A 27,699-nucleotide genomic window follows, 5' to 3' on the forward strand; every position below is an offset into this window, starting at 1 on the left:
AGCGCAACAGGATCATCATGAACATGCTCCAGGATGATAACATCGATAATGCATTATCCGTGTTCCGCAGTGATAGGTAGGTTTTTAGGAGATCTCAATTCTAAGCAGTTAGTATAGTTATACTATCCGCGCTCGGCAGTGATTGGTGGAAATTCTACGTAGAACTTCGGCTCTATTCCAAAATAATAACACCGACAACATCCAAAACTCAGCCACCCGAATGTTCATCCCCCGGCCCTCCAAACAGATGTCACCAGATCTTGCATAACCTGCAATCAGTCTTTTTTGTTACGTTTCGTGTGTGAACACCACGTCCAAACACGAATTGAAACGCTTGAATAGACGCAGGGGAGTTGCGATCAAGAACGAATGCATCGGCCATATGGCAGCGGGTACGATCAGATGCACTCTTGCGATAAGCATCACGAGTTGGCATCATGTAGAAACTGTGTGCTTGGTTGACCGTTTTTGGTGTGTAACGCGATCAGAATGCCCACCGCAGCTGTCACCAGTGCTTTGGAGCATCGTCAGGTGCTCGGAGTTTGGGCGTGTGATCACGTTAGGGATTTTTATCGATTCTCCAGGCTAGTTGTCCTGTGGAAAGGAATTCTTATCTGCAAATGCGTCGTCCGTGTGCTTGGCAAATTTAAAACAAAACCCCAACGACTGCGAGTGAAGAACGTCAAGGACTTGTAATTACCTGTGGCACGCATGTACACAATTAATAAGCACGTGCCAGCTGTACGTTGCAGCCTTTTGACACGGGAGACTTCCGTGCAGCAGGTCTCACAGTTTCGGATGTGGACACACTCTTCCCCCCAAGGCCACACACACGCTTCAGAGACGGAAGTAATGATTATTTGCCCATTATGCGTACCTCAGTCGTAATGCCCGGTTTGGAGGTCTCCATGTGGGTCACTGTGCCTACCACACTTTCGCCTCTTCAGCTTAAGAGCCCACTTTACCACTGTTCAGCAAAACATTGCGAGGGTTAAAAACAAAAACCCAAAAAAAAGGCGAAGGAAAAACAGAACGAAAGGGTCACATTTTGAGATCTCGGGTAAATCAAAGGTGTCGAAATGTAAGGTTAGAATGTAGAACGTCTCGCGGTAAAGTTCCGCAACGTGTTTTGCCTTTTCCCTTCGCCTTCGTATTGTCGCTTATCTTGCCAAGCATTTTCCTATTTCTTTGTTTTATTGATTTTTCTTACCCTTTGTTCCTTCCCTCCCCGTCGTCATATCGTCTGCAGGCAGTTCATCGATAATTCAAACTCTGGCATTCCACCGCGCCCGCCAAGGAACGCACGCGAAGACAGCAACGCCAACGACCGGTAAGTCAACACAAAGACACTGTGCAAACACGGACGCCGATCGTCGTTACAGTCGAGGAAGCTTGGCACCGGAGATTGGCATTGACATTTTCCGTTGCCACCCTCTTAGACAAGGGTGCTAATTGGGGTGACGAAACCGACAAGCATCCGAATCTAGCAGTACCGGTCCGGTAGCAGCACAAACAAGCGCACTGCGCGAAGGTTTGCATTGCAAAAAAGAGAAAAAAGGAGAGAGAGAGAGATAGAAAAAAAACAATCGTTCATGGCACAACAGCGTTGGGGAAGGGTGGTAGCTTCGCGAGGGGGAGTGCTGGGAACAACGACAAAAACAACACTTTCCAGAACCGTGCGGAACAAGCGAGAGCCCGTTGTGGTCACACCGTCGTATCGTGACCCCAACCTGGAGCTGATTCTTGTCCACAAGTGCGCGATCAATGTGATAAATTAATCGTCCAACCCCGCACGGGACAATACGCTCCACTAGCGGTGCGCTTTTGCGCAATGACAACAGAACCAGGCCAATTATATGATCATTGCCCTTGGTTTTGCACGGTAGACGATTCGAGTGACACCTCGCATCAGTAGCGGGTAGATACCCCCGGCCTGTTTCCGAGCAACTAGGGCACTAGCTCCAGGACAGCTACCTTAGCATGTCCATCTTTTTGGTTTCGAATGTCCACAGGTTCTCGTATTCGCCGGTTATCTTCTGGCTGGGTTAATGTTTACACATTGATGGTTGAAGCTGTACAGATCAATATTCCGAATTCTGCGGACATGGTAGTTCGAACTATTCTCCAACTGATGACTGGGTTCCTGGAGGTCTCGTCTATTCTATCTCAACAACTAACAGCACATTACTCATACACTATAATTCCATCAGAAGCAATGTATCCACGATCTACATAGATTGGAGAATAATGCCTTAAAGCTTGTTGATTACTTGAGACAATGTCTTTAAAGGTCAGGTACTGTATATCACAGAAATTAAGTAAGAGTTCTTCAGCTCTAGTAGCCAAAACTATTGTAACTATTTTTAAATTTAGTATGCAATGGTGTGTGAATAGGGTTAGGTGAACTGACGACCTCTAGGAGTCGCTAGAGAGCGAGCTGCATGTGCCATTCGATTTCAGTTTTCTAAACATTTTCCAATCGAGGTTAGTGTGTTCTTAAACTACGCCAGCGCAATAGCACAGATAAAACCGGTTTGCCAAGTACGCTTCGGCTACACCTCCCCAAAGGGTAAAGAACCCCGAGTGCAGTTGGAACTGGTCATGCTCGGGCATGCAGCGATTAGGACGGCGCTTTCGCCGTTTCGCACACACGCTGCAGAACAATCACAATGGTTCGCACCGTCTTCGACTGAGGTGATAAAAAGCCACCACCAGTTGAGACACAGTTCTAGCTGCGTCCTTCGGAACCGCGTTTAGCCCTCGCCTAGTTTTAGCGCAAAGGATGTGCCCGTCAGCGTGGCGGGGTCGGCCCGACTGGTTTAACCGGTTGCGGAAAGTTTTGCACGAGGCAGGCGAAAAGCGATCGAAAAGAAAACCCCAAAAACCCCGCAGCCAACGCACGATAAAACACAGAACGTACGGCGTGGTGCAGAAGTGTCCTAGGTCAATATCGCCGCCCCGTTTGTCTGCTTGGTTCCACCTCTCGCCTTTCCTGCACTTTGCGGCGCATTTCGCTTTCGTTTTGCGCTTGTTCGCGGGGTTTCGCGGGACCGGGCGTGTGCAGCCGAACGCGTGGCAAGGTCAACATCGCAGAAGGCGCAAAACTGCCGACTCCGATGCTCGTGCGAAGCGTGCGGAATGCGACCGGGTGGTAATGCTCCGAAATCAGATCGAAGGTCTGCCGAACGGATAAGACCCAACCTAGATAACGAGTAACGTCGTTACGCTGTGTTCGACACCTGTTATCGACTCTGCAACCGTTGTGCAATTTTTTAAAGGAAGCGTAAACTAAATGTCATTTCGATACGATACTGCAACTCCATTTTGTTTATTCTAAATATCAACCGCTCAGGTAGCTTAGAAGTTTGCAATGTATCGCACATCGGCCAAGTTTCTTCAATGCACCGTGCATAAGCGAAGACCGGCAAAGAACATTGACTTCATAAATGGAACCAACTAATTACGACGTGCCGCACGCGGATACCCAGAGGCGGCGAGGCAAGTGCGGTAGCCACATCTCGCTTGACCTTCTGTGTACTTCACATGTACTTCACGACACTGTTAAAGGTCAGTCAACTGGCATCGAACTTGCTTGATCAGAAGCCGAACCCCGGGACCGGTAGAGTGGTGGCAGGCGATACGGCAACTCCACGCGAGACGAAGAGTTGATCTGGATCCGCACAATCTCTGCATGGGGCCGTCAGAATGGTTTACCTTGAAATTATCCGTTTTTGCGTCTGTTTTTGCGGTTTTTCGTGAACATGGCGCAAAATGTTTTTTTTTGTTTATATCATATTAATCGTCTTCGCACAAACACACAGCCTGGTCTGTGTGTGTGTTTCCTCGTAAGGCTAGGGACGGTGGAGATGTCATCACATCCGTGGTGAAATCGGTAAAACTGCTCCCTCAACATCTGGATTTTATTATCTTTGGTTTCTCATCTTGGTTTTTTTTGTTATCCGGTATGGATCAAGTGCGTCAGACACAAACGATCCAGCTTGACATCTCTCTGAGCTTCCGCTGCATGTGAATCTTTGCTGGAGTTCTCGTTGGGGCTCTCCAGTTTTTTCGTATCTCGAAACATATCCACCAGTCAAGTACCACACTAATGGGGAAGAATTCAAAGTTCGTAGTCGAGCGATGATTATTGCATTTCTTCCTCTTCTACACAGGAACAAAAAACCCGTTTTTTTCCTTATTCATTTTCGCTGAAGTGTTTCTTCCTGTCCCTCACCCAGGGCTCACGGGGCGCGAATCATAGCCAAGTACGGGACGTTCTTACAGCCCGCTGTGTGTTGCCATTCTTTCGCACATGTTTGCCCCGCATTGCCCTTGCCGAATGCCGGCCCTGCACACCGATCGGTTCGAAGATCTCGTCGAACATCTCCGCTCCCTCCAGTTTTTAGCCGCTGGGGTTTTAGTTTTTAGCGGTCAGAGGAGTGGGAGTCGAGCAAGGAAGGCCACACTAGGCCGGCAGATGGATTGAGGCCCGGACTCGCTCAGCGGTCTGGTAATTTAAAACAGCATCGGTGCGTCCGGACGAGCTTCAGTGTGTGGTTGGCAGCACAACGGTACGGGCTAACTACCAAAACCTCGGCAGGCTTTTCAGCAAGCTCATCATCAGCTTGGGAAAATCAAACGTGCCTTACGAAGCTTCGCAGAATTGCACACGGTGCTAAACAGGTCCTGGCCGTATAATACGCAGTGGTTGTGCTTATGTGCCGAAGTGAAATTTCGGAAACGCACAGTCGGATAGCATTTGGAATGAATGTGTCCGAGATATAGCATATTGGAGCTACAGCGTTTGCAGATCTCGTCGCACCACACCCAAAATTCCAGCTTGATTCCAGCAAGTGTCGTAGTGTTTGGAAAGTATTTGGACAACTGACGACAGAGTGTTACGTTACGTTCTCGCGCGGTTCCAATCACTAACCTGACCTTTATCAGAACTTGATAACCAACGGCGGATCAACGTGAATTGCTGATAAGACGCCCTGCTTCAGTTCTCGTCCAGTCAGTGTGTTTGTGTCGCGGACAGATTCTCCCAGAACAGTGTTGTGCAGTGCACGAAGGTTCACCAGGGTCCACTATCTGATCCACTCCGTGGTGCCGTAAATACACGTACTACTTCCTGGTGTGCGTGTGTTGGGACAGTGATAGCGCATTAGCTGGTTTGATACCGAAATCAAACGAAAGCACTTTAATCAGGCTAGAAACCTTCGACGATTTTCCAATAAACACGGCTGTGTCACGACCGTCAGCCTTCAGTTGAACTCTGAACCTGCTTTGATACGGTGCTCCAGTCGTCGACCAAGCAGCGGTTGAAGCCCAAACCGCTCCCCATCAATCTGTAAACCGTAGCGTCACTCAACCCGAGAGAACATCCCTTGCAACAATGCCACAGCAAGAGTAAGTGTTGTGTTATGTGTTTTTTTTTTATCATCTTCTACCGGAGTACGGTTTGTCGATCTATCATCGAGGTGCTATGTAAACTTCATTATAAATGGGAGCCAGGTAGTTCTGGTGCGGTGTGGACCATAATCTGTGAGAAAGCATTGCAACTGCAACAAGATCCATATCATCTCCCATCCTTATCATTGCCTGTCTGCCACTTCATGTGCAGGTGTTACAGATCAGTAATACCGAATTCTTAAGAGAGTAACTTGCAGCTGAAACAAGTGTTTGAAAATGTGAAGATTTCCTCTGTTAACGTTCGGCAATCAAATTCGTCTTTAGTAGACGTCATCTTACGTTGTCTGGCCAAAGTTTAATCAAAGAATAGATTTCATTGAGATGTAACTGTGTGATATAGGTTATATCTCCAATTTCGTGAGCATTTAGTACTTTCAACTTCTTCCTAAATACTACTTACCAATTTTGAAAGCGATGTCTAAACGATTGACGATATCTTGTAGAATCGTCAAAAACATGTAGCTAACATGCATGTAGTCCAAACGAACCTTGAACGCAAAGGCTTTATCAAAGCAACCTATAAGCGCCATAAATTCGATTTCAATCATCGTATCAGCTATGCGTAACTGAAACCTAAGCTCGTTATCAAAATTGAAAGGTTCAAGTTCATGTTTACATCGAGAATTGAGCAACTTCGATACAGGCGCGTGGGGAGATAATTCCCAAAACGGTCACTTCCAGCGAGATTTAAGTGAGATTAGACCATTATCGCCCAAGATACCGCACATCAGTAGATAGGGTTAATGCGGGGGGGTTAAAAACGCCATTAAAAACTCATTTTTGCAACTCACTCCCCATATCCATTAAGATCCTAATGTTGTTTTTTTTTTTGCTGTTTTGCAAATAACCGGTTGTTTCTTCTTCTATGGCTGTGTGTTTGTATTGTCGTTCAACAACAAAAAACCCGGCATCATTTGTACACGTTTCACTAGTGTCTTGTAACAATCACTCATTATTAGTAGTTAATTGTTGTGATTCGTCGGTATATCCTACGTCCAAGTGTCCAAGTGTCCAAATGTATATGTGTTATTGTGAATGTTTCAACGCCTTTTCGTCAATGATGATATCCCACTTCGAACTGGGCAGAGTCTCGGTAATGTGGAGTCGCCGGAGAGCGGCAGCAAGTAAAGCAACTGATATTAAACCCTTATCGTAGCGAGTCGTCCAACAATCCCGCCGTTATGGCGTACAATGCAGTGCTAGTACTGTTCGACGTACTGGTGTTTATTGTAAAATCCATCTACATCGTCGGCCGCGGATTGTTCGAGATGGCGGTCCTTCCACCGGCCCGGGATGTGAGCGGCGATATTGTACTGATCACCGGTGCGGGTCATGGAATGGGCAAGAACCTATCGCTGCAGTACGCAAGCCTCGGCACCACCGTCGTGTGCGTGGACGTAAACGAAAAGACGAACCAGGAAACGGTCAACGCCATCAAGGGCAAGGGCGGCAAGGCGTTCGGCTACACGTAAGACGAAGCCGCTAGTGGAGTTGTTGGACCGGATCCTTACTCACCGTTTGTGCGTTTTTATTTTACAGCTGTGACGTCACTAACCGCCAACAGGTAGTTGAGACGTGCAAGAAGATTCGCGATCAGGTTGGCATTGTAACGATCCTGATCAACAACGCCGGCATCATGCCGACTCATTCGCTGCTGCAGCAAACGGAGAACGAAATTCGCAAGACATTCGACATCAATGTGTTGGCACACTTTTGGGTAGGTGTTGTTATTCTGTGTGCTAGAGAGCCTACCTCACGGACATTCGTTCACTGTTTCGTTCTTCCGTTTCCACCCGCGTACAGTTCATCCAGGCACTGCTGCCGGACATGATCAAGCAGAATCGGGGCCATATTGTGGTGCTGTCGTCGATCGCCGGCATGATCGGGTTCAAGTACCTGGTGCCGTACTGTGGCACGAAGTTTGCCGTGCGCGGCATCATGGAGGCGTTGTCGGAGGAGTTGCGTGCCGATCCGGCCAAGCCGAAGATTAAGTTTACAACGATCTACCCGTACATGGTGGACACGGGACTCTGCAAACGGCCGTACACTCGCTTCCCGAGCCTGCTGAAGATGGTAAAGCCGGACGATGCAGCGGCCGCCATCATCGATGCCCAGCGCCGTGGACTGATCGAGGCGTCCATCCCGAAGTATCTGCTCTATTTGAACACCTGGTTCCGCAATCTGCCACTGCGCGTTGGGCAAGAGTTTGGCGATCTGCTAGATACTGGCCTGCAGTCGGACCTGTAGGGGCTATCAACCATGGCCTAGGTCGAAGGGCCAAAGTCTTCCCAACTACTTCCTTTCTACTTGTTGCGCTAGTGTTGTCTGTTTGAAAACGAAATAAAGGCAAATGCTTCTAGGTGGGCATTCAGATTTTTTTATCCGATAGTGTTGTTTTCTTCTTGAAGAGTGCTAGTACTTGCGGCAAACCCAACAAAATGTCTGACTACGCCCTCACAAATGCTTTAACCTTATTCTACTCTGTTCTTCTGCTTCCCCTCAGTCAAAACGCAACACCGAATGCCGGCGTGAAGATGTATAATCTGGTGATCCTCATCATCGACATTGTCGCCATGTTGGTACGATGGATCTTTCACACGCTCGAATCATTCTACCGGATGGTGGTACCACCGGCTGCTGATACCGTGCACAACGATATTGTACTGATCACCGGCGCCGGGCACGGCATGGGACGCTGTATGGCACTGCAGTACGCTCAGCTCGGTGCCACCGTTATCTGTGTTGACATCAACGAAAAGATGAATACGGACACGGTCACCACCATCCGGCAACAGCGTGGCAACGCATTCGGTTACATGTAAGTAGACGTACCGAACGCGAGAAATCGACAACGCGAAATGGTTAATGTACGGCGTCCCGCTCACGTTTGAACTTTTGACCTACTATTTTCCTCTGTCAAACAGCTGTGACGTCACCAACCGTCAACAGATTATCGAGACGGCAAAGCAGGTGCAGCAGGAAGTCGGCACCGTTACGATACTGGTCAACAATGCCGGCATCATGCCAACGCATCCACTGCTGCAGCAGACCGAGGGTGAAATTCGCAAAACGTTCGAAATTAACGTTATGGCACACTTCTGGGTACGTGCACCACTATGCGACTGTAAAGAATACAACTAATCACGACCTTTCTGTTTTGAACAGCTGCTGCAAAGCTATCTGCCCGGTATGCTCGAAAAGAATCGTGGCTACATTGTGGCGATGTCGTCCGTGGCCGGTCTGTGCGGGCTGAACAACCTGGTACCGTACTGTGGCAGCAAGTTTGCGGTCCGTGGCATTATGGAGGCGCTCGCCGAGGAGCTGCGACAGGACGCACGCAAACCGAACATCAAGTTCACCACCGTCTACCCGTACATGGTCGATACCGGGCTGTGCAAGCGGCCACACATGCGCTTCCCGAATTTGATGCGCCTGGTCAAGCCGGAGGAGGCCGCCGCCGCCATTATTGATGGTCAGCGTCGCGGTCTGGTAGATGTGTCGATACCGAAGTACTTGCTGTACCTGAACACCATCATACGGGTGTTCCCGCTGAAGGTGGGCACGCTGTTGCGCGACTTCCTCGACAGTGGTGTGGAGTCTGACCTCTGAGAGCTGGAGCGCTCCGAGGCTGTATTCGAATGAGGTTATGTTATAGTTTGTTATTTAAAAGTTAAATATTCTGATAACGCAGCAAGCATAGACGGACCAACCACAGCCACCGATGCATTAGCCATCCATAACAGTAACCCGCACCTACCGGGATGTTACGATTACTATAAGTGACAACTAGAGCGATGAAGATAGCAAGTACCGGAGACAGATGAATGGAAATATCTTTTCACCAGCCTCTCTCATGTACACATTACACATAGTTGTATATCAGGGACGGAGAAGGATAATTGAGCGATATTTTTCTAATGTTTCATTAAACGTATAGGGAAGGAATAAATGTTATCTAAAATACACCCAGTGGAGGATCAATCCCCTTGGAGGCCCAGGGCGGAATTTTTAATGGGGGCCTATAATTTTGCTACGGCATTATCGGTGTTAGGGAGGTGTACTTCAAAAATGATTTAACAACACCAGCAAAGTCTCGGAAAGAAAGCTCCATTGCGTACACCTCAGAGTTCTGTTGCGCAGCCCTGTAAACCGGCCTAGTATATATAAACGTTGTATGCGCTAAGGAGAGCCATAACGCCACTACTTCGATCACATTTTCTATGATTCACGTACATTTACGATTCCTGATTAGTCCAACGCCTTCTACGATTTTTCGCCCAAGGTACCGTTTTCAATCGGTTTACTTCTTCGGTAACAATCAGAGAAATTTCTTAGAAACCTATTTCGCTCATGTTGATTTTTTAGGCGATGAACAACACAATTGTTTTCGGATTTCCAATACCAGGAAAGCATGTTTTTCAAGAGGTGACACCTGCAGTGTGGAATTAATTTGCCCATCACTATTGCATTGCATACTATCAAACCCGTCAGAGTGATCACGTTAGTGTAAGGAAGATGGATGAAACGGAAACCATCCTTCATCTCACTTAAACTTCCCGTCGGCTGCTACGAAATTCCATATAAACCAGCTATTTTCAGATTGCCGATACCTGGAAAGCATCCACGGAAAAGGTAGCACCTAGTACGGCTATTTTGGTCGAAAACCGCCGAAAGGTATGCAATGTATAAACACTAACTTTTCCGTTGGTCGTGAAAAATTTCTTCGAAAACTACCAGTTTCCGAATGTATAGTACCAGGAGAGCATCCACGAAAGAGGTAGCTCCTGGTATTGCGCCGTAAGGTATGCAATGTTTATATAGTGTATAAACATTGCATACCTTACGGCGTTTATTTGGTGTATAAACATTGCATACCTTACGGCGTTTATATGGTGTATAAACATTGCATACCTTACGGCGTTTATATAGTGTATAAACATTGCATACCTTACGGCGCAGTACCAGGAGCTACCTCTTCCGTGAATGCTCTCCTGGTACTATACATTCGGAAACTGGTAGTTTTCGAAGAAATTTTTCTCGATTAACGGGAAAATTAGTGTTTAAACATTGCATACCTTTCGGCGGTTTTCGACCAAAGTTGCAATCCCAAGTTGTTGCATGTAAGATGTTGCATGCCAGATGTTGCGCAACATATGTTGCGCAACATATGTTGCGCGACATATGTTGCAAGCCAGATGTTGTGCAACATATGTTGCGCAACATGTGTTGTGCAACATGTGTTGTGCAACATCCTGGTACTCGGCTGGTACCAGGTGTTACCTCTTGAAAAACATGTTCTCCTGGTATCGAAAATCTGAAAACAGCTGGTTTGTATGCAAAGTTGGTGTGTAAACATTGCATACCTTTCGGCGGTTTTTGAGCAAAATTGCTTTACTAGGAGCTACCTCTTCCGTGGATGCTCTCCTGGTATTATACGTTCGAAAACTGGTAGTTTTCGAAGAAATTTTTCTCCACTAACTGGAAAATTTGTGTTCTTGGTCCTGGTGCAATTTCGTTTATACTTGAGAGTCACAAAGTCGATATTCTTTTCTGCATTTAATTCATCACATAGAAACAAATGTTTTTATAAAACCAAGGAAGATATTTTTGATCAATTTTTTACCTTCTTAATTAAATTTTGTGCTATGAATTAACTCTGCTGTTAAATTTTAAAAAACCGCACAATCGACACACATTTTTTGGGGCCCCCAACACGGCGAGGCCCTAGGCGACCGCCTACTCCGCCTACCGTTTGATCCGCCGCTGAATACACCAAATCAACGAGTCGCTTAGTTAAAGTTAATTCACATTAACGTTCCAGTATACAACAGTATAACAGTATACGGTAAGTTTCTTACATCAACGATTTGAATCAAATTCTCCGATCCACAAAACTTCTGCACAACTTCAATTGCCATACTTCAAACTAACCCTGTTTTCAGCAGAGATCATCACACCAATCTAGTTTACAAGAAAGGTAATGTAGGCGATACGATCATACGTATACATGTACTAGAACTGCATGTCTGTGACCTCAACATGAGTTTCAACATCTCGGTGCGAATCTGGACCGCACAAGCCAACCTTATCAACTTGGGTAGGACTCTAATCGCAAGGTCGCATCTCCTATTGAATACAGATCAGTCTATTGGCTAACCCAGAATAAAGCGCATCGCAATCGCAACACTGCGCAATGGCCTATTTCTGTAAGCTCGGTTTATGGGTGCTAATGCTATCCTTCCTGATGGTGAACGGTATATTTCTATCCAATCTGAACGCTACCTGCTTTCGGTGCATCTGCGAAGCGTCGACTGGATGCAGCACATCAACAACGTGCAGGCAATCGGTGAGTTTAGTGATGGAACAGCTGCAAGCAGATTCATTACTGTTTTGGTATACATACCGTGTGACATACTGTTCTCCTCCGAACAGTACTGTGGTCCGTTCTCCATCTCCCGTGCCTATTGGATGGATGCAGGGCGAATGGTTCTGCCTGCCGATGAACCAACGCGTTGGGGTGCATTTGAAGACTGCGCAAATGATTACGGCTGTGCGACGGGTATCGTTACCCAGTACATGGAGAAGTACGGTACGGACTGTAATGGCGACGGGTTAGTGGACTGTGTTGACTACACGATGCTACACGTCAATGGTGGACCGCACTGCCATGAAGCGCTCAGTGGTACATTCGCCAGCAAATTCTTTCAGTGTTTGCGACAACGTAAAGTGAATTCGTAACTCTCGGTGGCGAAATCTGTTGTTAACCAAACCGGTCCACGCGTAATCTATCGGGCGACGTTTCGGATTGTTACTATTTCACGATAATGCAATAAACAATCGTACCCACATACTACTGCAACCGTAGTTTGCATTCATTTGGATAGCTTGTATGTAACTGTATATAATCGGCAAACCTTGGTAAGAGAACCGTACCGCAAGCTCAACCGCTAATAATTAAATAGAACAAAGCACACACAGTTTGACGTGCAAAACAATTTAACAAAAAATAATATAGACTGAGACAAATTCTCATGATATATCGCGTAATGGAATAAATGTTAAGTAGTTGCAATAAAGCTGCTCCTCTTCAGTCTCGGCCACCCTCTTTAAAAAAAAAACTTCCTAAGGTCGTTAACCCCACCGATAGGAACAGCTTCACACGTCACCGTAAATATAACCGAGTGCTTCAGAACCACTTACTTTCACCGTCGTGCATTCGTCCTTCAGCAAAAGCGATATTTTATGGCCAATCTGTTCCATATGTTGACACTTTACGTTCGCATTCTGACAATGAAGTAATCCTGAAATGGAACAACAACGCAATGTAGCTGAAGAAGTTCTATTACTCTCGGCAGAAAATGTTTACCAATAAGTATTGCAGCGTTCCCGCGTATTTCTGGCCATTGACTGCGCAACATTGGTAAACATGCGTCGATAAAGTCGTTGATCCAATCTTGCAATTCTTCACCCTGTCGAGAAGAGTACATTTGAATGAGAGTTAAAAGCCACCCGAAACCAATCGGTGACATCACTTACGATGAGTTTAACAAAATCCTTCAGGAAGTTGGCACACTGCAGCTGACCGTGTTCCAGCAGATGGTTCTGCGCTAGCGCATTCATCTTTGCCGTGCCGAGCAATGCGCACACGTTCTTCAGCGTGATCTTGCACGCCCGGGCAATCATGCTGTTCTGTTCGCACAGGTGCAGCAGCAGCGAGCAGAGATTGGCGCGCAGCTGCTCCATCAACAGTTCCGAAATGGTTTCGTGCTGTCCATCGGCATCGATTACCAGCTGCTTTAGCTTCAGCCCACATATATCGCCAAACAGCAGGATTGCCGATTCGCGCAATTCCGTTGAATTTTTCTCGAAAAATGGTCGAATACGAATGGCGGACGAGACCTGGAACGGTTCAAATTTGGCCGGTGCGATCGACTGCAGCACGCGGGACAATCCTCGCATACTATCCAGCGGGATGTTGATGAAGCAGTGTTCGTTGTAGTCTTCGATGCCCTTCAACAGCGACGTCAAACACATCGTTGCATACTTATCGATGTCGTGCCGGGTTAAGCTGCACACGTACGCCATACCACGAATGCTAAGGCCGCGGACGAGCGGATTCGGATCGTTCAGTGATGACTCCAGGCTGAGCATAATGACCGAGGCCGATTCACCGCACGGTTGCAACGGTACCAGGTGGGCGTAGAAGCCCGCCGAAGCGATCCGCTGCGTATCGTACGGGCTGCTCACGTACCGGCTCATCGTCGTGACGATCTGGCGCATTAGGGCCGAATTGATGCCCACCTCACTGGCGGTTGCCACACCGAGCGGTGTCAGAATTTCGATGAAGCTGTTCAGATCGGTACTAGCTGCCAGGTCCGGACAGACGGCAAGTACGAGCGAAATCTGCTGCATCCCCAGCGTGTCGAGAAACGTTTGGAACGCTTCCAGCACCATTTGGCACGGGCTAAGCTTGAGCGCAGTATCTTTGCCACCGCCCACCGTTCCCTTTGCTCCACGACGATTGCCTTTCGGTATCGTCACGTTGCCGGCGGTACCGGGTTGGGCGAGTACGGTGTAGGGCGGTAACAGCGTTATGTAGGAGGCGAGTGTTGAGAGCAGCATGCAAAAAATCTCTGCAAAGCGGGTTTGCATTTCATTCTTCAACTCCGGACAGCGGAACATCTCCCTCAGCACGCAAACGATCGCGAACGGGTGCAGTGTGGCGGTACGCGTTGCTTCATCATTCGTCTCCGGCTGTTGCTGCTGTGGCTGTTCGTACAGACTGGTGGAGGTAACAGAGCCGATAAAATTATCCAGCACAATACCACTCAGATCTGGATCCATGGTAAGTGTTTTCCAGTACTCAATCACATGGCTAAAATAGAATAATATTCAACAAAAAACATTAATGAGCTTAGATTCCCTATTGTATGTTGCACACTTTGCTATAGTTAGATTTGGATATGGAAGTCATTATTACTAAATGTTTCAAGAATAATAAAAAAAGATGTAATACATCAGTAAACTTACTCTTCCAGTGGTAAACATTGCGACAGTATCTCATTACACACTAGCTTCGGGTGGTGTTTCGTTAAGGCTAGGATCGACTTCAATATTGTTGTTTTGGCCCGCGGTACTTCACAAATTTTCACAGCCTATAAATCAACAAATAAGATGCATTTATTAATCGCATGTTAACAGGAGGATCGGTTAACGCAGTGCGCATATTTTTACTTACATAGAGACATTCCTTCACCAGCTCTGGTATAGCGTGGAACATTTCCGAACCCTTGACGTGCATGAAAAATTTCAACACGTACGACGCACCGATGACGGAACTCGATTCCGGATCGGTCACGCTGTACAGCAAGCATTTGCTAAACTGCACATACTGATAGCTGGACAGCCGCTGGGCGATGATACGTGCCAGTTCCGCCGCAATGCGATAGATGTCCTTCGCGTCGTCCGTAACGATCTCGTCCCGTATCCGGTCGAGTTCGTTCACCCACTCGACGCTACTGTCCGCGACGGTAAGCGTCTCGTACACGCACGCAATTTCGAGTATCTTTTTCAGCACATCCACCGCCGTTTGCCGTACGGTCGCGTTCGAGTCGATGCAGCGTGGTATGATCTTGCCCAGCATGCTGCCGGTCTGGTTAAACTTGGACGGTGCCTCACATCCGATCTTCATCGAACGCATGTACACCTCGAGCGTGCTGTTGTACACGTGACACGCGCAGATGCGCACCTCACCGTTCCGATCCTTTAGCCACTTCTCCAGAATTGAGTGCACATCGTCCAAACAGGCGGGTGACGCATTCTGCTGCACCAGCACCGTCTTGATGAAGTGGTTCACCTCCGGTAGGGAAAGGTTAAGAAACCGCGCCAAATAGCTAGTGCGCGTATCATCCTCAGTAGAGTCCAGCCGGGACTTTAGATTCTGGGCCGTGGTGAAGAAGTAGAAACAGATCGCGTTCAGCAACCCGTTGACGTCAAGGTTTTGCTCCTCGGCACTCAGCTTTACCAGTACCGTCGCGAGCTGTATAATCGAGGGCAGCAGCGGTAGATATTCGTTTGCACTGTCGGTCGTGATGGTCATGCAGATCCGGTGCAGATCGGTTCGGTTGCGTTCGCTGGTCATGCGTTCATCCCCATCCGCTGGTGACAGTTCCGCGGTTAGCGCGAGCAGCGTCTTCAACACCAACTGACGCACAAACAGCTCCTTGCTGTCGAACTGTGCGATCAGATATCGCACGACCGGATCGGTAAAGTGTAGCGCGACCGTGTCCTTCGGGGCTCGTCCAACAATCACGTGCATTGACTGTAGTGCCAGTACCTTCAGCTTGTACGCTTCCAGCTCGCGCGCACTATCCTTGATAAAGTTAAGGTTCGAGAAGAAGCTGCTCGATTTTTTCACCGCACCCTCCTCGATCACGAGTGCCGTCAGCTTGGCCATCACCTTGTCGAGATGCTCGATCGACGCGTAACCGAGCGCTTCGGCGTAGTCCTGCATTAACCGCTCGTACTCTTCGCTCGGTGCGTTCTTTTCGCCCTTTTCCGCCTTTGCCAGTGCAATGATCAGATCCAGCTTGTTCGCTATCAGATGCTCATCCAGCGAGTGACACAGACACACACCAAACACCTTCACCAACATGCGCTTCTCCTGATCCAGCGAGGGCACGCGAAATTCTATCGTTTGCGTGCCGCCTGTTCCACCACCGCCACCCGCACCGCTACCGACCGGTTGATAGAGCGGCAATTGATGGAACATCTCGGCGATGATGCTTTCCACGAACTTGTACTCATCCACATCGCGGATCGTTTCCTGCACGAAGCCAAACAACAGCTCAAAGTAGCGCCGCTCATCGATACCGCTGGCTAGCTCTGTCTGCAGCCTACCCAACTGCTCACTCCACAGCGGTACTAAGTGACGGTAAAGACTGCCGGCGTAGCTCTTGAGAAACGCGAGCAGATGCTGTATGCGGCTCAACTCGCTGTAATTACCTAGCAGTGCAAGCGTGCGCACAAACACGGAAATCGGACGCGGTGGTGGTTGTTCCGGCTCCGTTTCGGACGCGCTCTCGTCGAACGGATTCTGGCGTTCGATCGCCAGGGCCAACTCTGGATCTTTTGTAAACAAATTGGCAAGACACTTTCCGATCGTGCCGCATATGTCGGTATACTCGTAGCGCAGGTACGCCTGCAGCAACTCCACCTTCAGCATCTGGTCCACCGTACCGACGGTGGATGACAGTATGTGCATCGTATCGTTGCACGCACGCTGAAACTCCTGATGCTCATCCGCACTGCCATGGTCGAGATTAATCTTGCTCGGCCGGCAGCTGCTGCGTATGAGAAATGTGACAAACTCGCGGTCGCGCACAAAGTTCTTCTGCATGAACGCAACCACCGTCTTCAGCAGTACAATCTTCACCTTGATTGGTTTTTCCGTCGCGAGCATACCCTTCAGTATTGCCGTAATCTCCGACAGCTTATCGCGCACGACCGGTTCGGACGTGTTGGTTAGATGTGTCACTACCAGAAGCGATTTGATGCGCTCCCGCTCATTGTTGTTGCGCAGATGGATGAGCAGTATCTCGATAATCTTGTCGCCGTACTCTGGCGCGAGCAGATCGAAGCAGCGCAACACCTCGAAGTGTCCCTTTACCGTTTGCGGTTTGTCGTAGTCGGGATTTACGCACACCAGCTCAAACAGACAGGCGACCAGATTGTCCGACATTGGTGCTAGCAACTTGGAGTCAAGCTCCAGTACCGTTCTTATAATCGCCGCCAGGTACTGCGTGATAGCGCTCCGGTCCAGGCTTTTCCTGTACAGTGCCAACACACTTGTGACGGTTTTCGCGAGATTGTCGCTAATCCGCTCGACCGGAAGCAGCGGATACATGAAGGAAAACGCATTCAAAACCTCACCGGTGATCTTTGGTTCGCGCGACGATAACCAATGGGCGTGAAAGTGATCGTACACGATCGATACCTCGTCGTGAATTTCGTACCGTACACCGGTTTTCATCGGTATCTCTTCGTTTGGGTTTTGCCTTTGGTACTCCTGATATTCGGAAAATGCTTCACAGAACCGCCCTATCGCATACGCGTATGCCTGACGCAGGAAGTCTTGTTTCACGATTGATAGTGTGGGAAGAATTAGGCCTAGAATGGGCTTAATGTACGGCACCGTATCCATGGTGTTTGCCGTCGCAAGCGCACCCACTGATTGCATGATCATGAAGTTACCGAGCTGATTCTGTTCCAGATGTTTCACAAAGATCTCCATGATTTCCTTGCAGTATCGGCGCCCGACAGCGACCAGTATTTCCCGGCAGGGATTTTGTACGGCGGTATTCTGCTCGGTGATTTTCATTATTTCTGCCATGCTGTACTGGATGCATTTCGAGGCCGTATTAGGATCGATCACGTCGATCAAGTTGGTCGCTATGTAGGATATCACTCTGCAGAAGAAAAAAAAACATAGTCAATGTTTAACTGAGCTTAAGTTAATGTGAATGTTTAATAATGCACAAGTTGTGTTCAGTAAGAGTAGAAATTTAATCTGTCCGAACATTGTAACGAATTTGTAAGTTAAGTGCACGTCACAATGAACAAGTTACTGTAGATAGTACAACTTGTTGATGTTCATCAGTACAATGATATTTTTAACCCATAGGATCAACTTTCAAGCATAACTGAGATATATCATTTAACGGATTAAAAAAAGGTTTCATTTCACCTTACCTCAGTATGATTAGTGTGTGTGTGTCACCCAGCTTTGGATGTTTCTTTCGGTATTCACAGAACACTTCTACGATTTCATCGTGCCGTCTCTTAGCAATGCGGATCAGGGATGCTTCCGTCGTACTACGCAGCAGCTCCTCCTTGTCGTTCAAGCTGTCCAGCAGACTATTGACGACCGCTGCCGAAATATGCATGTTTGTTTCGAAGTTAGTCTTCTGTATTTTCTAATGAGGGACGTTACACGGCAACACTACATAAAAAAGCTTTACTATTTCCGCGCAGAAATATTACTAGGGTCGCGTTATTTGGTAAAGAATGTTAAGAGACCCGTAACCATCGACTACGAATGCTTGTAATGTAATAATGCTACCACATACGCGTATTCCACCAGACCACGTCCGTTTGATTTGGAAGAATCAGGCTGGTAAAGTTATTGGGTTCTATTTCGATTTTGTTTTCTTTTTTGGTTGTTGCCTAGTTTCTACCGATGTTTAGCTCGGGTAGCTTGAAACAAATTTTCTCCTGATAAGCGGCCACCGGGGAGATGAACGAAAAACTACAAAGGCAAAAAAGTGAACTCACACACATTCTTGATACGCTTACTCACCGATTAGATGCTGGTCTTGTTTGATAACGGGAACCGGAGATGGTTTTCGGTTCTCTTCCAATCGTTCTGCGTGCCTTTCCATGGTTGCCACTGTAACTACGCTTTACTTCTGGCTCTAATGCCCTACGCAACTAGCGAGGAACAGGTCGATGCGTATGCGTCGGAAATGTTGAAATTCAACCAGTCAAAGTCAACGCCAAGCACGATTCGGTTGACTACACAGCATAAGATAGTACGCGGAGACTTTCTTGTTGTGTGTGAGCTGTATTCGGGCGATAGACTAATTGCCCTTTTCTTATAGATGCTATTTGGCTAGCACAAGAACTGTGACTAACAACTTGTCGTTTTGTTTGGGTTTGTTGTGCGTCTGTTCGTTGCTCGGTGGATGAAACGTCAAATTCAGCTGATACGACAGCTGTGCAACAAAATAAGACTAGATAATACACATACTCCCATACAATGCTAGGTTAGCATTGGAGACATCCAAATATTGGAATGTTGTACGAATATTTCAATGTCTATTTAATTAACATGTGATATAATTTAATGCTTGCTTACCTGGTACATAAACTAGCATGTATTGCAGTTCGTGAGTAGGAACATTATGTTCTAAAAGCTTTACTATCTTCGTTTCACATTCACTTGAAATACCTTTCCGAAGGGTCCACTTTGCTTAGAAATCCATTGTAGAAATCTTGTCCTGTAAGCATCTTCTTTCCTCCGACGGAAAGTTGGTGTATTTCAAGTATTCGGCCATCACCACAGTGAACCAGCAACTGTTTGTGCCGTTTTGAGTATTCTACATGGCCTGCCATGTTCTGCAACGTATGTCGGTATTCGGTCGGTACTGGTTGCTCTCTGTTAAACGATAGTTTGAATATTTTCACGGCATCTCCACCAAAGGTAGTGAGTAAGGGTCTTAAACCATACAGAGATCGGTACAAATCGTACACCCTTACAGCTGTCGTGGTTTTCCACAGGATTTCAGCAAACTTTTGATCAACTTTGGGAGCTATGGAACAATAAAGATAAACAATATAACCACGCTGCATATAGAGTATAAGTACAGTAAAGAAATGTACCATATGTTGCTTGCGTATCATCCTGGATCGTTTGCCGTTGGTAGTAAAGTTCTAAATCTTCAATGCATGTGATCAAACATTCAGCACCAATGTTTGCTAGCTGATCGTGCACTTGAGGCATCAGCGTGTCGCGTCCGATATCAACGGAAGACTGTAGAAGTATTTCGCCTACATCGAATTGCCTGGGTTTGATGCGCATTATACTGATACCTGTTTCCTGATCACCATTAGCAATGGCATGGACTATAGGTGCTGCACCTCGCAGCTTTGGTAGTAGACTAGCGTGTACATTCAGCATTCCTCTAAAACGGAAAATATACGTTTTAATTAGGAACGAAGAACATTTTAGGTAAATAGAGCTAACCGATTGAAGGAATTGATCAAGGACTCTGGGATCAAATGGCCAAAGGAAACAACAACTCCCAGATTAAACGAATCAGCAGTACTTCGAGAGAACGATGGCCAGTCGTGCATGGGTATACCTTCTGTTCGGCTGTACTGTTTTACCGGATTCTTTGCCGCTTTGAAGGAAGTGACCACCTCGAGTCGATCCACTCGACCATTACCTATTCTACAATGGAACAGTACAAAGAAATATATATTCTCGGATTCATGTTGCAAAATGTTGGATGAACTTACAGATTCTTATGTATAATTTTCAGGCTTGGCAATGAGAAGTGGTCTGTACCGAAGAACAACACTTTAAGGCGGCAAACGTTGGAGAAATATCGCTTAACACTGTTGTTATTTCGGATGATTAGAGGCCAAGGGAACATGACGTGTAGTTGCATATTCTGCTAGTCTTCTGATAAGCGTTTAATGGTCGAAGAGCAAATTGGGCTTATTATATGAACCATAAACACAATTTTCCATTAGAAATAGCATTTCGATTCTAGCTAATCAAAACAAACAAATGACAAACCGGTTATGTGCGCGCTACAGTTACAGCTTGCGACGACCTTTTAGTGAAATAAAAACCTAATATAATAAAACTATTGTAACAACTCTATACACAAAAGATAATTATTACACATTTTTCTTGCAACTAATGTACTATAACGTGTTAACTAATACACTATAACCTTCGACAAATATTAGACAAAATGTAAATTGTTTATATTCGGTGACGTTGACGATCTTTGCAAGGGAACGGTGGCGACGCCAAGTGGACAATAGCGAGAAGCTGTCAAAATAGTAGCGCCGCGTAGTGGCCAATGGCAACAATCTACCTCATGCGCAGATGTCAAAAAGGCAGTCCACATTGTTTTCATGGGAGCACATGGTAGGGTGGAGAGTTTGTTTTTTTTTTAACTAGTAGGGAACACAAGTAAAGTGCTGTGGTCATGAGCGCCAAAATGAGAAAAAAATCCGATGCAATACTTCGGCGAAAAGCATCGACCAGCGTCCAAAAACCGAATCCGTTTGAAACGATGGTGATGAAAACAAAACATGCCGTCCTCAATCGCGGCACACACTCAAAGCGTCCCGGTAAACTGCAAAGTATGTCGTACGAGAAGCGCGATCAAACATTGGGAAAAGAATTTGCGCTAATGCACAAGACAAACCGATTTTTGGACGCACGGACAAACAATAAATATGCGCGTGGGCCATCAAAGAAAGTGCAAGCGAAAGAAATGTTCAACCTCAACCTTACACACGGTGGCCGTACGATGCACGAAATAGAAAGGTTCGACGATGTACCTGATGGAGCAGATGATGATGAGGACGAAGATGGGATGCTTCAAGGTGGTTTGAATTCAAATGTTACCCAATGTGACTGATTAACGACAATTGATGTATAATTTTAGAATCCTTCACCAATGCAACGCATTTTGGTGGTGGATCGGATGAGGAGGACCCTAGAAGGGATCGAAAAACTGTAATTGAGGAGATGATTGCGGAAAGTAAGCGACAGAAAGCCGAACGGCAGCGGGAAAACGATGAGCTGTATGATATGCGACAGAAGCTGGATGACGATCTGAAAAGTCTGATGCCACAGTTTAACGAACATATCCGGAGGGATGATGAAAGGCCTCAAGTAGATGATTTCGATCGGGCTTTGCGTGAGATGGTTTTTGAGCCACGTGGTGCACCAACAGAGAAACTAAAGTCGATAGATGTAGCAGCAACAGAGCAGAAGCGTCGTGAAGCTTTGGAACGTGAAAAACAGGAACGAATGCAGAGTGAGCTCAACGCATCAAAAGCAAAGAGTTCAAATCGTCCGGTTTCGGCCGATGCACTGTCCGACGAATATCTGATAGATGATGTTAATGGTTATGATGAGGATGCGGATGAAGTTAATGAACAAGAGAACGAGTATGGTTTGGTGAACGGTGAACGGGAAGAAGATGAAACGGACAAAGAGTCGGACGATGATGCTGACAGTAGCGATGTGGACAGTTTATCGGATCTAAAAGCAGCTACACAACACAACGATTCGGTTGAAGATTCTGAATCAGAAGATGAACCAGAGCAGGATGAGAAAAGCGCTCCAAAAGCGAAGCTACCTGTGCAAGTAACAACTGACAAAGTAAAATACAACTGTTCTGAATCTTTACCCGTGCCACGAATCGTAGATGTGCCGAGAGAATACGAACAGTTTGTCGAGATGCTTAGCGATAAAAATGTTACTGACCGAATAGATCAAATAGCGAGTATGATACACACACTGAAACAGAAAAATTTCCTGAACAAATCGCGCTGGTCGGTGCTTTTTGCATATATGTTAAATTACCTAAGCGATCGTTTCACGCGGAAAGCTTCAATTGAAGATGAGTTTCAAGTGTTGCATCTTCTCACTCCTCTTCTTCACGACATAGCGGCAACGGATCCTTCTGGCATTGGAAATGTGTACCTTAGTGTTGTGGAGGAAAAGTACAGCGACTTTAAAAATCATCCCCGGCACTATCCTGATCTGGCTACTTTGGTATTGCTCAAACTAGTTCCACTGCTTTTCTCTGCTTCCGATCGTAGACACTCCATCGTTACGCCCGTGTTGGTATTTATTGGAGAAATGCTTACCCGCTGTCAGGTTCGGAATCGACGAGATATTAGTCGTGGATTGTTTTTGGTAACAACCGTGCTGGAGTGTGTAGAGCATTCTCAACGATTCCTTCCGTCAGCAGTTGCCTTCTTAATTGGTGTCCTCGATCAAGCCTCACCGAAAGGATCGTTACCTGCAATCGTAACCATCACGCAACCGTTTAAGCAAAAATCTTGTTTGCTATTGGCTGATACGGACAATGACATCAGCGGAAGTGAGGTACTTCAGCTTACCGCACAGGATCTTCTTTTGACTCAAATAACCCCAGTGTTCAAGGTGCGTGCTATCGCTTGCACCGTTTCGTTGGTAAGCGCTCTCTGCAAGCAGCTGAACAGTGTTGCAGCAGTAGCAACCCTTGCCAAACAATTCCTCCAACCGTTGAACATTATATCGAAACAATCCTACCCACCTCCGGTGCAGGAAGTGCTTCGACAAACCAAGAACGAGCTAAACGAGCTCTCAGCACGATCGCTAGCATATTTAGTACAGGCAGAAAAGAAACCGAAACCGTTGCGACTGCTTGAACCGAAGATCAATCCGGTCTACGAAGATATCCGGCGACGGCCAAAGGCGGCAATACCTTTGCGTGAACAACGCCGAAAGCTTCAGCAGAAGATAAAGAAGGTTACGCGTGGGGCGAAACGTGAAATTCGACTCGATAATGAGTATATCTCGAAGCTGCAGCACAAAAAACGCATGGAGAGCGATCGGGAACGTAAACAAAAGGTGCGTCAAATATTTAGCTATGCTTCGTCTCAGCAAGCCGAACTAAAATCGCTCGATAGGAGGGCTAAATATCGTAAGTAGATACGACATGGCGCACGGTTGAGGTAAGTAAAAATTTAAATCGTTAAAAATTAAAAGTAAAAAGTAAATCGTGAAATTAATTAAATGCGTCAGCTATGGTAGGCATGACCTAAATATCGTTAGACCTAGAAGAAGAAATTTGAATAACCAGAAAATGATAAATCGTGTAATTTCAACTTTAGTTGAGCATCTTTAAAAAAAGCTGTAAAGTGTCAATGAGTTTTGTAAAATGTATGTTTTTTGTAATGTTCTTTTTTGTTCAGCCGTTTTGGCAAACAAATATATGCGATTGAATAGAAACATTAATTAGAATTTGTTCATTGTGTTACAAACGAAATGCGAATTTTATTACATAGAGTGTCACAGGTATGCTGTTGCATTTTCTCCGTCACCTAAGTTGGTCCCCATGCTACTTGCCATGCTTTTCGAAATATTCACGCGAATCTTTCGGGTTTGGCTTGATAGTGGCCGCATTCGACTTCGGCTCCCAGTTGGCAGGGCACACTTCGCCATGCTTTTCCACGAACTGGAATGCCTTAATTAGCCGGAGCGTCTCATCAACCGACCGACCTACTGGTAGATCATTGATAGTAATCTGACGTACAACACCGCTCGGATCGATGATAAACAAACCGCGCAGCGAGATTCCATCCTTCAGCAGCACGCCATAGTCGGCAGAGATTTGCTTGGTAAGGTCGGCCAACAGTGGATATTCCAGCTTGCCCAGTCCACCAGCTTTGCGTGGTGTGTTGATCCAAGCCAGGTGTGAGAAATGAGAATCAACGGAAACACCAACTACTTCCGTGTTGAGTTCCTTAAACTCCTTCATACGATCGCTAAACGCGATGATCTCGGTAGGGCAGACGAATGTGCTGGAAGAATAAAACACACATTGAACACATTGAAACACATCGAAAATCTACACCATGCAAACGTAGCGAAACACTTACAAATCGAGCGGATAGAAAAACAGCACCAAATATTTGCCCTTATAATCTTCTAGCTTAATATCTTTGAAGTCATTATTGACGACGGCAGTTCCCTTAAATGACGGAGCCGGATGTTGAACCTGTGCGACAGACAGCATTCGTCCGGTATGGAGGTAGCTTCGTTGAAGGCCAATACCGGTCGACATTCGGGAGCACTACGGTATCGAAAGAGGTAAGTAAAGATTTTCATTACATAATAGTTGATTTATGCCGAACGAATCAAGCCAGTGCGCATACCGCTTGTGCTAGGTTGCGAACTAAAAAGGACATTTTGAAGAATAACAAAACAGACCGACGATTTGCAATCACTTTCACCGATGTTCACTGCACCAAGCCCGAACGTTTCGAAGGTTCTTTTATTTCTGTGTGTGCTGCGATTAGCCGAATTGACAGCTGACCGTGCTATCAGACGGTGACAATTGCCTCGGAGACTTTTTCTCCGAGACTTTTTAACCTTCAAGCAGACAACCGGGTACACGGGTATTTTTTTAAATTTAAACTGCAATTAATTTTGATTCATTGCTTGAATTGTCCTGATTTTCAGTGGCCTCTCAAATTAATAAATACAATAAATATGCAAATAAATATCAAATAAATATGCATACAAAAAGTCTAGAAAAATAAATAAATTATAAATAAATACATTACATGTGCTATTATATTAAATAAAGGCTTTTTTACTTAAAGTTTTTACACACGTAATTAAAATTAAAAAAAAAAAAATAAAATAAAAAAAAATTAAAATATGGGCAAAAGAGGTGGTTTCCAGGATGGACCAGTATTCGGCCATATTGAATTTGCAATAATTCTGATGCGCATTGTATAGATACAGGCGTATAACGGAAGCGTTGAGAAATGGTTCACGCGTTATTACGTAACGCTTCAAATTAATTTTCCGCATAATTTTACCGCGGGTTGTTCCGTTTTATAAATTAATTCTATATTTTTGCTACCAAATAAATAATTTAACAGAATAGTTAAGGTGAAGTATTTATAATGAGATGTAAGTATTTATTACCAATTTTAATATGGAACTAATAAATCTAATATGGAAAATGAGACCAACGGCTGATCGCGGCTACAGTACACCACAACAGGATTGACTGCTATTATTAATCCTTGACAGTGTCTGGTCCTGCGAGGTGCCGAGGTCTACAGACCAGCAGTCTGAATTCTTTTGCTTTAGCGGTTTGCGTAGAGCTGCAGCAGCAAGTTTCTGGTCCTGCGAAGTGATGAGGACCGCGACATCTACAGACGAGCAGTCTGAATTCTTTTGCTTTAGCGGTTTGCGTAGAGCTGCAGCAGCAAGTTTCTGGTCCTGCGAGCTGACGAGGACCGCGACGTCTGCAGACGAGTAGTCTGAATTCTTTTGCTCTAGCGGTTTGCGTAGAGCTGCAGCAGCAAGTTTCTGGTCCTGCGAGCTGACGAGGACCGCGACGTCTACAGACGAGCAGTCTGAATTCTTTTGCTTTAGCGGTTTGCGTAGAGCTGCAGCAGCAAGTTTCTGGTCCTGCGAGCTGACGAGGACCGCGACGTCTGCAGACGAGTAGTCTGAATTCTTTTGCTTTAGCGGTTTGTGTAGAGCTGCAGCAGCAAGTTTCTGGTCCTGCGAGCTGACGAGGACCGCGACGTCTATACCGGAAGATAAGCAAGAGAGTTCTATCAGACACTTGCACTTTAAGTTTTATTTGGTTAATCGATTAATTCCCTTACCTGCCTGAGTTTTACCATCACCACTTGACTGCTGGTTTCTCTTTGCTGGACCCGATTCCATTTTGAGAAAGATTCAATTACGTCTTCCTGCTCGAACGTCTGCTAGCGAAATAGACAGATTGCGTAAGACAGACATGGTTGCTAGGTTACGCGCGAGCCAGCGACTACTTGATCTAAATCAGCTTCATTCGATTTGGTTTGGTACGAAAATGGTACGAAAAAAAGAGAGCCCATTTTTATTTCTAGCCGAACTGTTGTCATGGTCGTTATTGTTGAATTCAATTGCTTATGCTTATTATGTTGGTTATGTTGGTCCAGAGCTGGCGAGTGCAGCCACTGCTGTTATGGTTATGGTTCTGGCCATTTTTCTGTCACTGGCGCCAGCCTCTCCTGTTTCATCAGTTCTTGTTCTCCACGTTCTGGCAGGTTTCAGGCTGTAGCTTACGGGAGTGCGCACAATTCTACTCGGATCAGCGGCGGATCAAACGGTAGACGGAGTAGGCGGTCGCTCAGGGCCTCGCCGTGTTGGGGGCCCCAAACAACTTGTGCCGATTGTGCGATTTTTGGAAATTTAGCAGCAGAGTTAATTTATAGCATAAAATCTAATTAAAAAGGTAGAAAATTGGTTATCCTTGGTTAGATAATTTTTTTTATTTGATTAGCTATATCGGCCCGGTTACACGGCTACGCAAGAGAAGTTTGCAGTGTATTCAAACTCCTTCTTCTTTATCGGCACGACATCTTTAGTATGCTTAAGCCTACCATTTCTAGTTAATTTTTAATTTATTTACCCGTAGGATAGTCAGTGCTGCGTACGGAGGTTTGGTGGTCCAAATGAAATTTTTCCGTGGTCCTATCTTGTACAGACCGACTGCGCTACCAATACACCATCTGGCCGCCCCGTGAACCCTTATATGCCCTTTTACTTCAACCTATTCATGTATTCTATTTCTTCAACGGGATTTTTTCATCTGTTCGTAAATGATCCTACCGTTAGATGCTAGAATAGAAACCATGCTTGTTTTCACTTCCGCAATATTCGCCAGCTATTGCCATTGCGATACTCGTGGTGTGGTATTGTTTTCTCTCACCGATTGAACCGTGAAAATGACCAGCCTGCGTGTTTCGGAACAGTATTGTGGTGAAGTATTGTGTTTAGTATTTCGATTGTCACAATTTCTGCAAGTTTGCAAGCCGGTAATGATGTTATAACCGATACAATCTGTCAGTGTACTA

At 46.1% G+C, this 27,699-nt stretch overlaps 6 protein-coding genes across 8 annotated transcripts; 3 read left to right on the forward strand and 3 right to left on the reverse strand.

The window, feature by feature from the left end:
• LOC128306891 (short-chain dehydrogenase/reductase family 16C member 6) lies at positions 1 to 9,429 on the forward strand. 3 transcript variants are annotated; one of them, XM_053044528.1, is made up of 5 exons: positions 1 to 76; positions 1,250 to 1,330; positions 6,629 to 6,940; positions 7,012 to 7,189; positions 7,276 to 7,803. In XM_053044528.1, exons 1-5 carry the CDS (start codon positions 18 to 20, stop codon positions 7,717 to 7,719), a joined length of 1,074 nt encoding a protein of 357 aa, XP_052900488.1. In that variant the 5' UTR covers positions 1 to 17; the 3' UTR covers positions 7,720 to 7,803. The 3 variants fall into 3 exon arrangements, with proteins under 3 accessions (XP_052900488.1, XP_052900489.1, XP_052900490.1); XM_053044529.1 differs by lacking the exons at positions 1 to 76; positions 1,250 to 1,330; positions 6,629 to 6,940; positions 7,012 to 7,189; positions 7,276 to 7,803 and adding exons at positions 5,205 to 5,409; positions 7,976 to 8,290; positions 8,397 to 8,574; positions 8,638 to 9,429; XM_053044530.1 differs by lacking the exons at positions 1 to 76; positions 1,250 to 1,330 and adding an exon at positions 5,205 to 5,409.
• A 2,236-nt stretch (positions 9,430 to 11,665) lies between these two features.
• LOC128307159 (lysozyme-like) lies at positions 11,666 to 12,242 on the forward strand. The gene is made up of 2 exons (XM_053044896.1): positions 11,666 to 11,818; positions 11,905 to 12,242. The coding sequence occupies exons 1-2, from the start codon at positions 11,666 to 11,668 to the stop codon at positions 12,208 to 12,210; spliced, it is 459 nt and encodes a 152-aa protein (XP_052900856.1). The 3' UTR covers positions 12,211 to 12,242.
• A 79-nt stretch (positions 12,243 to 12,321) lies between these two features.
• On the reverse strand, positions 12,322 to 19,178 carry LOC128306444 (maestro heat-like repeat-containing protein family member 1). The gene is made up of 7 exons (XM_053043963.1): positions 18,830 to 19,178; positions 18,223 to 18,400; positions 14,711 to 17,939; positions 14,503 to 14,627; positions 13,009 to 14,347; positions 12,839 to 12,941; positions 12,322 to 12,773 (listed from the first exon to the last, which is right to left on the reverse strand). Exons 1-7 carry the CDS (start codon positions 18,909 to 18,911, stop codon positions 12,628 to 12,630), a joined length of 5,202 nt encoding a protein of 1,733 aa, XP_052899923.1. The 5' UTR covers positions 18,912 to 19,178; the 3' UTR covers positions 12,322 to 12,627.
• A 217-nt stretch (positions 19,179 to 19,395) lies between these two features.
• Positions 19,396 to 20,702, reverse strand: LOC128307239 (methionyl-tRNA formyltransferase, mitochondrial). The gene is made up of 4 exons (XM_053044994.1): positions 20,551 to 20,702; positions 20,276 to 20,482; positions 19,912 to 20,213; positions 19,396 to 19,841 (listed from the first exon to the last, which is right to left on the reverse strand). The coding sequence occupies exons 1-4, from the start codon at positions 20,700 to 20,702 to the stop codon at positions 19,468 to 19,470; spliced, it is 1,035 nt and encodes a 344-aa protein (XP_052900954.1). The 3' UTR covers positions 19,396 to 19,467.
• A 537-nt stretch (positions 20,703 to 21,239) lies between these two features.
• On the forward strand, positions 21,240 to 24,055 carry LOC128306548 (nucleolar protein 14 homolog). The gene is made up of 2 exons (XM_053044086.1): positions 21,240 to 21,657; positions 21,720 to 24,055. Exons 1-2 carry the CDS (start codon positions 21,255 to 21,257, stop codon positions 23,759 to 23,761), a joined length of 2,445 nt encoding a protein of 814 aa, XP_052900046.1. The 5' UTR covers positions 21,240 to 21,254; the 3' UTR covers positions 23,762 to 24,055.
• A 20-nt stretch (positions 24,056 to 24,075) lies between these two features.
• Positions 24,076 to 25,115, reverse strand: LOC128306549 (peroxiredoxin-2). The gene is made up of 3 exons (XM_053044087.1): positions 24,988 to 25,115; positions 24,712 to 24,905; positions 24,076 to 24,633 (listed from the first exon to the last, which is right to left on the reverse strand). Exons 1-3 carry the CDS (start codon positions 25,018 to 25,020, stop codon positions 24,171 to 24,173), a joined length of 690 nt encoding a protein of 229 aa, XP_052900047.1. The 5' UTR covers positions 25,021 to 25,115; the 3' UTR covers positions 24,076 to 24,170.
• Positions 25,116 to 27,699: the final 2,584 nt, after the last annotated feature.

This window comes from Anopheles moucheti, chromosome X, assembly GCF_943734755.1.
Source record: "Anopheles moucheti chromosome X, idAnoMoucSN_F20_07, whole genome shotgun sequence".
NCBI classification, from domain to species: domain Eukaryota; kingdom Metazoa; phylum Arthropoda; class Insecta; order Diptera; family Culicidae; genus Anopheles; species Anopheles moucheti.

Excerpts from the sequence above, each read along its gene's own strand:
- LOC128306891 (XM_053044528.1), top strand. The coding sequence starts at position 18 with ATGAACATGCTCCAGGATGATAACATCGATAATGCATTATCCGTGTTC. Across the intron at positions 1,331-6,628 it reads GACAGCAACGCCAACGACCG|CGAGTCGTCCAACAATCCCG; the intron begins GTAAGTCAACAC and ends CCCTTATCGTAG. Across the intron at positions 7,190-7,275 it reads ATGTGTTGGCACACTTTTGG|TTCATCCAGGCACTGCTGCC; the intron begins GTAGGTGTTGTT and ends ACCCGCGTACAG.
- LOC128307159 (XM_053044896.1), top strand. The coding sequence starts at position 11,666 with ATGGCCTATTTCTGTAAGCTCGGTTTATGGGTGCTAATGCTATCCTTC. Across the intron at positions 11,819-11,904 it reads CAACAACGTGCAGGCAATCG|TACTGTGGTCCGTTCTCCAT; the intron begins GTGAGTTTAGTG and ends TCCTCCGAACAG.
- LOC128306444 (XM_053043963.1), bottom strand. The coding sequence starts at position 18,911 with ATGGAAAGGCACGCAGAACGATTGGAAGAGAACCGAAAACCATCTCCG. Across the intron at positions 12,942-13,008 it reads AGGATTTTGTTAAACTCATC|GGTGAAGAATTGCAAGATTG; the intron begins GTAAGTGATGTC and ends TCTTCTCGACAG. Across the intron at positions 12,774-12,838 it reads GAACGCTGCAATACTTATTG|GATTACTTCATTGTCAGAAT; the intron begins GTAAACATTTTC and ends GTTCCATTTCAG.
- LOC128307239 (XM_053044994.1), bottom strand. The coding sequence starts at position 20,702 with ATGCAACTACACGTCATGTTCCCTTGGCCTCTAATCATCCGAAATAAC. Across the intron at positions 20,483-20,550 it reads AAAATTATACATAAGAATCT|AATAGGTAATGGTCGAGTGG; the intron begins GTAAGTTCATCC and ends GTTCCATTGTAG. Across the intron at positions 19,842-19,911 it reads TGATACGCAAGCAACATATG|CTCCCAAAGTTGATCAAAAG; the intron begins GTACATTTCTTT and ends ATTGTTCCATAG.
- LOC128306548 (XM_053044086.1), top strand. The coding sequence starts at position 21,255 with ATGAGCGCCAAAATGAGAAAAAAATCCGATGCAATACTTCGGCGAAAA. Across the intron at positions 21,658-21,719 it reads CGAAGATGGGATGCTTCAAG|AATCCTTCACCAATGCAACG; the intron begins GTGGTTTGAATT and ends GTATAATTTTAG.
- LOC128306549 (XM_053044087.1), bottom strand. The coding sequence starts at position 25,020 with ATGTCCTTTTTAGTTCGCAACCTAGCACAAGCG. Across the intron at positions 24,906-24,987 it reads TTCGCAACCTAGCACAAGCG|TGCTCCCGAATGTCGACCGG; the intron begins GTATGCGCACTG and ends TCGATACCGTAG. Across the intron at positions 24,634-24,711 it reads TTTTTCTATCCGCTCGATTT|CACATTCGTCTGCCCTACCG; the intron begins GTAAGTGTTTCG and ends TTATTCTTCCAG.